At 43.9% G+C, this 12,997-nt stretch overlaps 1 protein-coding gene across 1 annotated transcript; it reads left to right on the plus strand.

Annotated features, from left to right (window-relative positions):
* The first annotated feature begins 1,004 nt into the window (after positions 1–1,004).
* Positions 1,005–2,891, plus strand: LOC122473561. Its single transcript, XM_043564236.1, is given in 3 exon segments — positions 1,005–1,491; positions 1,790–1,942; positions 1,945–2,891. Coding segments are annotated over 3 exon segments (1,587 nt in total).
* Positions 2,892–12,997: the final 10,106 nt, after the last annotated feature.

Below are 12,997 nucleotides of genomic sequence, written 5' to 3' on the forward strand. Positions count from 1 at the left end.
AGTTTTCGGCCTCCACATTAAGAAGCCAGTCCTTCGAATTCTCTGCGAGGTGGAATGGACCAGCTTTCAGGTGGAATGGCCTCCACAGGGGACCTTTGACCTTACATTGGTATAAAGTTTCGTGATATTGTCTTTTCTAGGCACGAAGACCAAATCCCAAATATTGGGGCATGGAGGACCCTCATCGAAAACCCTCCTGATTGGTTAAAACTTCTCCTTCCCCTTCCCCCTTGCCTCCCTAAAGTACAAGCTTTACCACTCAAAGGCAGCCCATCTGGAGTTCAAAATAAGAATCTTGACGGGACTAAGAGGCTGCCCCCTGCACCTGCACCAGAGGAAAAAGAAGAAACTTACCACCTGCCGCCCTATAGTTCTCGCCCAAAAAAAATATGGGTCAAGATGCTTCAGATCAGGAGGCAAGCCCGAGTCGGGACATTCCCCTGAGCTTGTCTCACACCCAGTCAGGGACTCCCTTCCACCCCCCTCCCGCTGCCCTACACCTTTGTCCGGGGTCACCCCTGCAGGGTGAAGTCTGACATTTTATGACTTATGTACCCTTCTCCACTAGCGACCTTTATAATTGGAAGCTTCAAAACCCCTCATTCTCAGATAAACCCCAAGCATTAATTTCTCTTCTTTTTTTCTTTTTTTTTTTTTTTTTTTTAATTTTTTTTTTTCAACATTTATTTATTTTTGGGACAGAGAGAGACAGAGCATGAACGGGGGAGGGGCAGAGAGAGGGAGACAGAATCGGAAACAGGCTCCAGGCTCTGAGCCATCAGCCCACAGCCTGACGTGGGGCTCGAACTCACGGGCCGCGAGATCGTGACCTGGCTGAAGTCGGACGCTTAACCGACTGCGCCACCCAGGCGCCCCTAATTTCTCTTCTTAAAACCATATTTGTGACCCATCAGCCAACCTGGGATGACTGCCAGCAGCTCTTGCAGGTTCTCTTCACCACTGAGGAGTGAGATAAGATCCGTCGTGAGGCCCAGAAAGTAGTGATGGGGCCAAACGGGCAACCCACCGTGGATCCTGCTGTGCTGGAGGAAGTTTTTCCTTCCTCGCATCTTGAGAATTCGGACCCAAACACTCCTCACGGTAGGCAATCATTAACCCTATTTCGCCAGACTCTACTGGGAGGTCTCCGAGCGGCCGCCCGCCGGCCCACAAACATGTCTAAGGTAACAGAAGTAATTCAGGGAGCTGAGGAAAGCCCCTCAGCCTTCTTAGAAAAGCTCATGGAGGCGTACCGCACCTTTACCCCTATTGACCCTGAGGCACCTGAAAACAGAAGGGCATTAAATCTGGCTTTTGTCTCACAGGCAGCCCCAGACATTTGGAAAAAGTTACAAAAATTAAATGGGTTTGAAGGAAAAAATTTATCTGAGTTAGTTGAAATAGCCCAACATGTTTTCAACAATAGGGATTCTCAGGAAGAAAGACAGACAAAAAATTTAAGCAGGGTGGTGGCAGCCGTCCTGGATGCCCGTGAGGGAAGAAGACCCAGAACTCCCAGAGAATTCTGGCCTGAACAAAAGAAAAAAGATAAAGGGTTAAAATGTCACTAGGGAAAAATCAGTGTGCATATTGCAAACAAGAGGGACACTGGAAAAAGGATTGCCCCAACTTAGCCCAACGCAAAACTCGGCCACCCCAGGTATCTGTGATCGGAGTCGATTTCGACTGACGGGGCTGCGGCTCGGTGGCCCCTTCTGAGCTGTTGGTCCCTGTTAATATAGGGGGCTAACCTAAGACTTTCTTGGTGACACTGGGGCAACCTTTTCAGTTTTAAAACAAGATCCTGGCCCCACCAGGCAAGGGGCAACCCTGGTGCAAGGAGGACCTGGGTCCCAGACTTGTAAATGGACCACTGACCGACAAGCAGATTTAGGCTGTAAAACTGTTACACATTCTTTCCTAATCATGCCTGAATGCCCCTACTGTGGATTACTAGAGACCTACTGCATAAACTAACAGCTTCTTTGAAATTCACTGAAGGGGGTATGCATATTAAAGGCCAGGATGGCCCAACAACAGTAATGGTGACTGTGCCACTTGGGAAAGAGGGCCTGCTCACTCCAGTGCCTAATGAAAATATCCATGCAGTCGATCCCCTCCTTAAAAGCCTCCAGACAGATTTTCCCCAGGTATGGGCTGAAACCTATCCACCTGGGCTGGCAATTCATCAAGCTCCCATAATAGTGGAACTTAAGGCATCCGCGCTTCTGGTAAGAGTAAAACAATATCCCATGTCCCGGGAGGCTAGGTGGGGAATCGCTATTCACATCAAGCGTTTGCGCGACTCTGGCATTTTGATCCTATTCAAGTCGCCATGGAATACTCTGCTCCTTCCTTTCCGGAAGCCTAACTCATCTGATTTCTGGCCAGTTCAAGACCTAAGAGCAGTAAACGCCAGGGTAATGGACATTCATCCTACTGTACTCAACCCTTATACCCTCCTTAGTTTGCTTCCCCCTTCTCAGGTGTATTATACAGTTCTGGACTTAAAAGATGCTTTCTTTGCCATCCCGCTGGCCCCACAAAGCCAGCCACTATTTGCATTTGAATGGACTGATCCTGAAGAGGGAAAAGCCGGACAGCTCACTTGGACACGACTCCCCTAAGGATTTAAAAATTCTCGTACTCTTTTTAATGAAGCCCTGCACCAAGATTTAGAGCCATTTCGGATCTCCAACCCCCAGGTAACTCTACTGCAATATGTTGATGATATCTTGTTGGCAGCCCCTTATCTGAAATGCCTGAGTGCCACCAAAAAACTCTTGAGTCTTCTACAAAAACTGGGGTACCGAGTGTCAGCCAGAAAAGCACAGATCTGTCATACTGCAGTGACCTATTTAGGTTACAACCTTAAAAAATGTAAGCACTAATCTTGGTAAACAAAGAATTCGGCCTATACTCGATATTCCTCAGCCTAGAACTCGCAAACAAGTTCGCGAGTTCCTTGGGGCAAGTTACTGCAGACTGTAGATACCTGGTTTTGCTGAACTGGAGGCCCCTTTATATGCCACTCTCAAAGGATCTCCAGAGTCCTTCACGTGGGGGGGAGACTCAAACTAAAGCCTTACGAGATGCTCTCATAACCCCACCAGCTTTGGATTTGCCAGATCCCACCAAGCCATTCATTTTGTTTGTAGCCGAAAAGGGGGGGATAGCCAAGTGAGTTCTGTCTCAGCGCTTAAGACCTTGGCACTGACCGGTGGCTTATTTATCCAAACCGCTGGGTCCAGTTGCTTCCAGATGGCCCCCATGCTTTTGACAAATTGCCGCCACCGTGCTTCTAGTTAAAGATGCAAACAAACTAACCTTGGGGCAAGCACTGTCACGGGACCCCATGAAGTGGAAACTTTACTGCGGGCTCCCCCAGAGCGATGGCTGTCAAATGCTCGGATTACCCAGTATCAAGCATTGTTAATCGACCAGCCCCGAATATGTTTTTGTGCTCCCACAACCTTAAACCCAGCCACTTTGCTGCCTGAAGGGCAGATTTCCCCTCTACACTCGCCCAGAAACCTTGGCAAAAATCTCGTCCCTCCGCTCTGATCTTACGGACATTTCTTTACATGACCCTGATATCCGCATGTTTTTAGATGGCAGTAGTTTTGTGTTTCAAGGGCAAAGGTGTGCCGGTGCTGCGGTGACGACAGACTGTGAAGTTTTATGGCAACAGACCCTTCCCCCAGGAACTTCAGCCCAACCCGCAGAGCTCATCGCACTAACAAAAGCCCTAAAACTTGGAAGAAACAAGTCAGTTAACATTTATACGGACAGCCACTATGCTTTTGCAACTGCGCATGTACACGGATCCATTTATCGAGCGTGGTCTCCTCACAGCAGAAGGCAAGGCCATCAAAAATAAAGCTGAAATTTTAGATCTTCTAGCATCCATCTTGGAACCTGCAAGGTTGGCAATAATTCACTGCCCAGGACATCAAAAAGACAACTCCCTAGAGGCAGTCGGAAACCGCCTGGTTGATGCAGGAGCCCGAGAAGCTCTCCTAACTAAAAGTGAAAGTGCCTTGGAGCTACCGATCTTGACAGAGCCCCTGCTCCCACTGGAGCCCAGTTACACTCCTAAAGATTTGGAGTGGATTTCCAGAAGATGGGGAAGATGTCGGGACAAAAGTGGTTTCAGGATCCTGAAGGTAAGAAACTCTTACCCGCGGCACTTGGGCGGCGCATGGTGGGTCAGCTCCACCAAGGGACTCATCTAGGAAAAACGAAGATGGCGGAATTAGTGCGGAAGAAGTTCAGGACACAAGGGCTGGGAAAAGAGATTGAAGAGGTGGTTGAAAGGTGTGTAAGTTGTGCCCAAGTGAATCAGGGTGCAAATAGGAAGGTTTCAGAAGCTAAAAGAGATAGAGGAATTGAGCCAGGCCGCTTTTGGGAAGTAGATTTTACTGAGATTAAACCAGGGAAATACGGATACAAATATTAGCTTGTTTTTCTAGACACCTTCTCCGGGTGGGTCGAGGCATTCCCCACTAAATCAGAAACGGCTCAGGCGACAGTTAAGAAATTATTAAATGAAATAATCCCTAGATTCGGGCTGCCTCTGAGCATAGGATCGGACAATGGCCCAGGCTTCATGGTGCAGGTGTCCCAGGGTCTGGCCCAGGCATTGGGAATAGATTGGAAATTACATTGTGCATATAGACCCCAGAGCTCGGGTCAAGTAGAAAGGATGAATCGGACCCTAAAAGAGACCTTAACCAAATTGTCCCTTGAGACAGGCGAAAATTGGGTTGATGTCCTGCTTTTTGTCCTTTTGCGAGAGCGTTGTACTCCATTTAAGGGATTTTCCCCCTTATGAAATTTTATTTGGCAGACCTCCACCTATCCTGCCGAGGCTAGGAGACAACATAATGGAACATTTGGAACGGGACCATTTGCTGGCTTCGCTCATGGACCTGCAACATGTACAGAAGGAAATAACCAGGGCCTTGAGAGAAGCCTTCACTCATCCTCCTGTTCTTCCCCACCCCTTTCAACCAAGAGACAGTCTGGGTCAAAAGGCATGAGCCTAAAACCCTGGAGCCACGCTGGAAAGGACCACACACCGTGATTCTGACTACGCACACAGCCAAGGTAGATGGTGTCGGAACCTGGGTTCATCACTCTCAGGTTAAGAAAAACTGTGTGAAGGCGGGAACAACCCAGACTGATACAGAACCAGATGACAAACAGCAACGGAAGTTTCAAAGACACCCAGAAGATACTTTAAAGCTAAGACTGATGCGGGCATAATAATTTTTTGAGTTTATATGGTGTTAAGTGTGGGGGACTGTATGAAATTGCATCCCCTATCTCTTTGGCCATACCAATGGGAACTCAGGGACACTGTCACGAGGAAGGTGATAGCATCTAATACCTCTTCCACTGTGCCTTGTTTTTTTTGTTTTATGTGACTTGGTGGGGGACTCATGGGGGACTTTAGTTACTAAACAGCCAACGGGCTTTGCTCCTCCAGTCCCCGAAAACCCCTATGTGGTTACCTATGGATGTGGACACAGGGATCAAGAACAAAAATTGGCTAACATACCAGGGTAAAAAGGGCAGCACCAGTCCTCATTCCACTCTAGTGGGACTGGGAATTGCGGGATCCACAGCTATTGGAACTGCTGGACTCATTGTGGGGGACCAAAATTTCAAAACTGTAAGCAAGCAAGTGGACCGAGACCTAGGCTACTTGGAAACTTCAATTTCTCGGCTAGAACACCAAGTAGACTCTTTAGCCAAGGTTGTATTACAAAACAGAAGAGGGCTTGATTTTCTCTTCATGAAGGAAGGGGGCCTCTTCGTGGCCCTCGGAGAAACGTGCTGTTTTTATGCGAACAATTCCGGAGTAATCCGAGACACTCTCAGTTTGGTCAGGGATAATCTTAGGGCCAAGGAACGTGCCAGGGAAGCCAGCAATAATTGGTATCAAAGTTTATTCTCTTGGTCCCCCTGGCTCATCACTGCTTAGCCATAGCTGGGCCACTGCTATTGTTACTTTTCGGGTTAACTATTGGCCCGTGCATTATCAATTGGTTAGTACAATATGTCAAGAAGCGAGTTAGTGAAATAAAAATTATGATGATCAGGTCTAATTATATCCCCTTAGTTCCTAATGATGAATCAAGGGATTGATTCACTGACAAGAAAAGGGGGAAATGTAAGGGTTAAATTGTAGTGTAAGGCTAATGCTTAGCTTGAAAAATAACAGCTTTGTGTTGACATTGAAGGTTCAGAGATAAGAGCCTTGCTTTACTTTTATAAATTACGCCTCATACTCTTGTAAATTAGGCTTCACCAATTAAGGGAACAAATTTCTAAGAAAAGAGCATCAGAGACAGGGTCAAGGAGATCCACTGGTTGCAACTTAGAGGCAGAAAGTTTAAAGTAAACACTTGATTAGCCAACTGTTTCTTTTTTTTTATTTTTTTTTTAAATTTTTTTTTCAACGTTTTTTGTTTATTTTGGGACAGAGAGAGACAGAGCATGAACAGGGGAGGGGCAGAGAGAGGGAGACACAGAATCAGAAACAGGCTCCAGGCTCGGAGCCATCAGCCCAGAGCCTGACGCGGGGCTCGAACTCACGGACCGCGAGATCGTGACCTGGCTGAAGTCGGACGCTTAACCGACTGCGCCACCCAGGCGCCCCTAGCCAACTCTTTCTAACTCATCTGGAAACTGTTCTGTTCCCAGGTGATGATAAAAAGATGTGATCAGTTATAAAAACTCTGTACCCCGGATGTTCGAGGCCGCACTCTTATCAAGAGTGTTGGTCCCAATCGGTCGGCCTTGCCTCTCATTGTAATAAACTGTTGTGACTGTCACTGGTGCCCGTGGCATTCTGTTTCAGGAGTCGTGTGGATGCAACAAGATCATGACCTGACCTGAAACCAAGAGTCACATGCTTAAGCAATTGAGCCATTCATTTGCCTCTATTTATTCTTTAATTTCCTATTTAACTCATTCTTTCTTTAGTAGGAGGTTCTTTAACTACCATGTATTACCAACTTTTTTGTGTGTATGTCTGTGGTATATCTCAGGTTTCATAGCATTGTGTTCTAAAAATATGTATGGTATGATCTAAATCTTTTTTGTAATAGTTGATGCCTGATTTATGACCCAACATGTGATATATTCTGGAGGGTGTTCCATGTGCACTTGAAAAGAATGTGTATTCTGTTGTTTTAGGATGAAATATTCTGAATATATCTGTTAAGTACATCTGGTGTAGTATGTTATTCAAAGCCCTCGTTTATTTGTTGATTTTCTACTTATATGATCTGTCCATTTAAGTGGGATGTTAAGGCTCTGTGGTAAACCATCTTTTAAACTCATCTTGTTTCCTTCAGTTACATGTGTTTGAAAAACCATGCGGGAACCATGTGGAAAGTGCCATTATACCCAACTCTGTCCCACTGCAGTGGGGGAAACATCTTTGAACTAACATTTTGTTTCACACAGAAGTGTTTGAAAACTTATGTTGGCACTGTGCGGAATGTGCCAGAAACTCATCTCTGTCAAACTGCTCTTTGGGAAAACCATATTTCAACTAATGTCTGGTATCACTAATTTAGTACTGTTTGAAAATGTACCTGGGAAACGATGGATGTGGAAGGTGACAGACACCAAGCTCTGTGAAAGAATCCCATGGAAAAACCATCTTTCAACTAACTAAAGTTAGTTCACTAAAGTTAGAAGTGTTTGAAAAACTTATGCAGAGCCAAGGCGGAAAGTGCCATTAACTCAACTATGTCAAACTGCACTTTGGGGAACCACTTTTCAGCTAAAATATCGTTTTACTAAGAATTGTTTGAAAACCTATGTGTACTTACGCAGAAAGTGCCACTTACTCATTTTTGCAAAGAAATGACTTGTGAAATAGCCATTCAAACAATATCTGGTTTCATGAAGTCAAAACTGTTGGAAAACATACGAAGAACCTACAAGATAAGTGCCATAGAGTCAGTTGTCTGAAATTACATCTCTTTAACATCTAGTTTCTCTAAGGGTTTGACCGCCTGTGTGAGGAAAAAGGAGGAAAGTGACATATACCAGCCACTGCAAAAGAACCCTGTGGAGAAACTCTTTCAAACATCTTGTTTGCCTGTTACAAGTGTCTGAAAATGTATTTGGACGTATAAGGTAAGTGGAATATACTCACTCATCTATGTAAAACAACACAGAGCACTGGGGGAAAACATCTTTCAACTAACAGCATGTTTCGCTACGTGAGAAGTGTTTGAAAACCTATGCGGGGCCTAGAAAGTGCAATATACTCACTTCTGTGGAAGAACACCATGGGTAAACCATCTATAAAATAACATTTTGTTTCATTCTGTTAAAATTGTTTGAAATAACGGGACGATGCCAGAAACGAGTGCTATCTACTCAACTCTGACAAACATCTTGTATCACTGTTTGGAGTATTTGAAAAATTTTGAGAGGAGTCATGTGGAAGGGTGAGTTTACTAGCGACTGGGAAAAATTCCTGCAGAGAAACCATCTCTCAACTAGCAACATAGTTCACTCAGAAGTGTTTGACACTCTATGGCGTTACCAAGCGCAAAGTGGTATACATTCAACTTTGTCCAACTGCATCTTGGGGAAAATGTCAACCAACATCTCATATAACTAAGTTAAAACTGGAACCCAGGGCAGAGGACGACGTGGAAAGTGTCATGTATTCAATACTTCCTGCAGAGAAACGATCTTTCAAGAAACAACGTGTTTCACTAAGGTACAAGATTTTGAAAACATATCCAGAAGTATATGGTAAGTGTTATATGCCAAACTAGGTGAAACAACACTGGAGGAAACCATCTTCCATCTAAAGTCTCCTTTAAGTTCGAAGAGATTGAACAACTATGCGAGGATTGTACTGAACGTGCCATATACTCACAACTGTTAAACTGCTTTTGGGTAAACGAGTTTTCAAGTAACATCTTCTGTCACTAAGATGTAATTGCATCAAGTCTTATGCAGGGAATGATGAGGAACATATTTATGCAACATGGTGAAGGAATACTGATGGAAAAACCATCTTTCAACAGATACCGTGTTTCATAGAGTTAGAACTGTTTGAAGACCTCTGTGGGACCTATGCAGAAAGTACCATACACTCTATTCTGTGAAAAAGCATGGTGCTGAAACAGCGAGTAACTTGTTTCACTAAGTCAAAACTGTTTGAAAACCTATCCGGGACTTACAAGTAAGGGCCAGTCAACTGTGTGAAAGAATACGGTGGGTAAACCCTCATTCACCTAAAGTCTAGTTTTGTTACATTAGAAGTGTCTGAAAAACTTTGCAGGGACTATGCATAGAGTTCCATACATTCACCTCTGTCAAAATGCATTTTGGGGAAACCATCTTTCAACTAATGTCTTGCATGACTATGTTCGAAGTGTGTGAAAACCTATGCAGGGAACGATTTGGGCAGTGATACATACCAGCCACTGTGAAAAATACTGTGGAGGGACCATCTTTCAACTTACCTCTGGTTGAAACCCTATGCAGAGCTTATGAGGAAAGGACGATAGAGTCAACTCCGTCAAACTGCACTTTGGGGAAAACATCTTTTCAAATATTTTGCATCACTACGTTAGAAGTGTTTGAAAACCAAAGCGGGGACGAAAGTGGAAAATGACATACACACCACTGTGAAAGAATACTGTGGAGAAACTGTCAACTAAAATGTATAACTACGTTAAAACTGTTTGAAAACCTAGGCGAGGCGTATGTGGAAAGTCCCATATACTCAAGTCTGTCAAAATGCACTTTGGAGAAACCACCTTTCGACTAACATCTGCAACTAACTTGGAAATGTTTGAAAAGCAAAGTCTGTCTTAGAAGGAAAGTGCCACTCAATGCTATGAAAAAACACTGTGGGGAAACACTCCTTCAATGAACATCTTGTTTAACGAAGTAAAGACTGCTTGAAGTCTCTGGGGCTTAAGAGAAAAGGGCCATAAATTAATATCTGTCAAAATGAGCTTTGGGAAAGCCAGCTTTCAAGGAACATCTTGTACAGCGACTACTTTAGAGTGGTTTAAAACCCTATAGGGGGAATGATGTGGAAAGTGACATTTGACTCTGATGGAAGATTGTGGAGAAACCATATTTCAACGAGCATCTTTTTTCACTGAGGAAGAACTTTTTGAAAAACTAAGCGTGGCCTAAGAAGTAAGTGGCATACACTCACCCTTGTGAAAAAACCCTGTGGGTATAACATCCTTTAACCAATATGTTTCACTCGGTATTGTTTGAAAACCTATGTTGAGACTACGCGGAAAGTGCCATATATTCAACTCTCAAAGTGCACTTTGGGGAAACCATCTTTAAATTATTATCTTGTATCTTTGGTACAGTAGTGTTTGAAAACGTTTCCAGAAAATGATGTGGAAGGTGACAGACACCGGTCACAGTGAGAGAATCCTGTGGAGAAACCAGCATTCAACTATCATCATGTTTCACTAAGTTAGAAGTGTTTGAAAAACTTTTGGCGGCTTCTGTGGAAAGTGCCATATATTCATTTCTGTGAAAAATCATGGCGGTGAAACATTCAAGTAATAGCTTGTTTCACTAAGTAAAAACTGATAACCTATCCGGGTCCTACAAGGGAAGTGCCATATGGTTCAACTGTGTGAAAGAACACTGCCGGTGAACCATCTTTTTACCTAATATCTGGTTTCACTGTTAGAAGCGTCTGAAAATATCTGCGGGGACTAATGGCTTAAAGTTCCATGCGCTCTACTCTGTCAACCTGCACTTTGGGGAAACCATCTTTCAACTAACATCTTGCACAACTGTGTTAACGTGTTTGAAAATCTATACGGGCCCATGAAGAATGTGCAATATACTCAATTCTTTAAAAAGTGCAGTCTGGGGACACCGTCTTTTTTTTTTAATTTTTTTTTATTTATTTTTGAGAGAGAGCTAGAGCATGAACAGGGGAGGGTCAGAGAGAGAGGGAGACACAGAATCTGAAGCAGGCTCCAGGCTCTGAGCTGTCAGCACAGAGCCCGACGCGGGGCTCGAACTCACGGACCATGAGATCATGACCTGAGCTGAAGTCGCACGCTCAACCGACTGAGCCACCCAGGCACCCCGGGACACCATCTTTGAAGCAAGATCTGGTTCAACTAACTTGGAAATGTTTGAAAACATAGAGTGCCACACACACACCTCAGTGAAACAACATTGTGGGGAAGGCATCTTTCAACTAACTCATTTTACTAAGAAATGTTTGAAAAGCTTTGGGCCTTGTGAAGATAGTGTCATATACTCAACTCTCTCAATCAGCCTTTGGGGGAACCATCTCTCAACTATCATCTTGTTTCACCATGTTAGAAGTGTTTGAAAAACTTTGCTGAGAACGATGAGGAACGTGGTGAATACTCGACTCTGTGAAAACATACTGTGGAGAAAGTATCTTTCAGCTAACATCTGTTTGCTCCATATAATCTAACTTTAGAAGTGTTTGAAAACTCATGCAGGGCCTCATCGGAAAGAAGCTCAAGTACATGAAAAAACATTGTGGTGATACCCCCTTTCACTTAATATCTTGTTTCACTGAGTGAAACAAGGACTGTGCGAGGCCTATGTGGAAAGTACCATATACACAAAGTCTGACCAAATGCACTTTGGGGAAACCATCTTTCAACTAACATCTTCTTCAACTAACTTGGAATTGATTGAAAACCTATGTCGGGCCAGAAAGAGTCGTACACTCAATTCTGTGCAAGACCGTGGGGAAACAATCTTTCCACTAACATCTTGTTTTGCTAAGAATTGTTTGAAACGCTTTGGGGGCCCAAGCGGAAAGAGCCATATACTCACGTCTGTCGAAAATGAACCTGGCGGAAACCATGGTTCAAGGAACATCTTGTATCACTTAGAATTGTTTGAAAACTTACACTGGGAATGATGTGGAAAGTGACATTTACTCGACCCTGTGAAGGAAGACTGTGGAGAAATCATCCTTCAACTAACGTTTTGATTCACTAACGGAGAACTCTCTGCAAAAAACAATGCGAGACCTAGAAGGTAAGTGCCATACAGTCACCATTGTGAAAGAACACTGTGGGTAAACCATCTTTGAGGTAACATTTTTCTTCACTCAGTAGTGTTTGAAAATCTCTTCCAGACCTATGTGGAAAGTGCCGTTTACTCAACTCTGTCAAAGTGCTCTTTGGGGAAACCGTCCTTCAACTAATATCTTTTATCACTACTTTAGAAGTGTTTGAAAACGTGACACATTCCACCTCCATGAAAGAATTCTGTGGAGAAACCATCTTTCACCTAGCTTCATGTTTCACTGAGAAGTGTTTGAAAACCTATTTCCTTTCCTCTGCGGGAAGTGCCGTTTACTCAAGTCTGTGAAACAGCTTTTTTGGGAAAACAACTTTCCAGTAAATATCTTGTCTCACTAGTTCAGTAGTGTTTGAAAACGTTTCCGGGAAATGATGAAGAAGGTGACATATGCCAGCCTTGTGAAAGAACACTGTCGGTAAACCATCTTTTACCTAACATCCAGTTTCACTGTTAAGAGTGTCTAAAAATCTATGCGGGGACTACGCGTTAAAGTTCCATGTACTCAACTCTATCCACATGCACTTTGGGGAAAACATCTTTTGATTACACGGGCCTATGAGGGAGGTGCCATATACTCAACTCTGTCAAAGGGCCGTTTGGAGAAACCACCTTTCAAAGCAACATCTGCTTCAAACTTGGATGTGTTGGAAAACTCATGCGGGGCCTAAATGGAGCGTGCCGTACACTGTGAAACAACACCATGGGGTCGTTCAAGTGACATCTTGTTTCACCATGTTAGAAGTGTTTGAAAAACTTCGCTGGGAACGATGAGGAACGTGATGTAGAATCAACTCTGTGGAAACATACTGTGGAGAAAGGATCTTCTGGTTTCTCTAAGTTAAAGGTGTTCGAAAACCTATGCGGGGGCTAACCGGAAGGAGCCATATAC

Source organism: Prionailurus bengalensis, chromosome B4 (assembly GCF_016509475.1).
Source record: "Prionailurus bengalensis isolate Pbe53 chromosome B4, Fcat_Pben_1.1_paternal_pri, whole genome shotgun sequence".
NCBI classification, from domain to species: domain Eukaryota; kingdom Metazoa; phylum Chordata; class Mammalia; order Carnivora; family Felidae; genus Prionailurus; species Prionailurus bengalensis.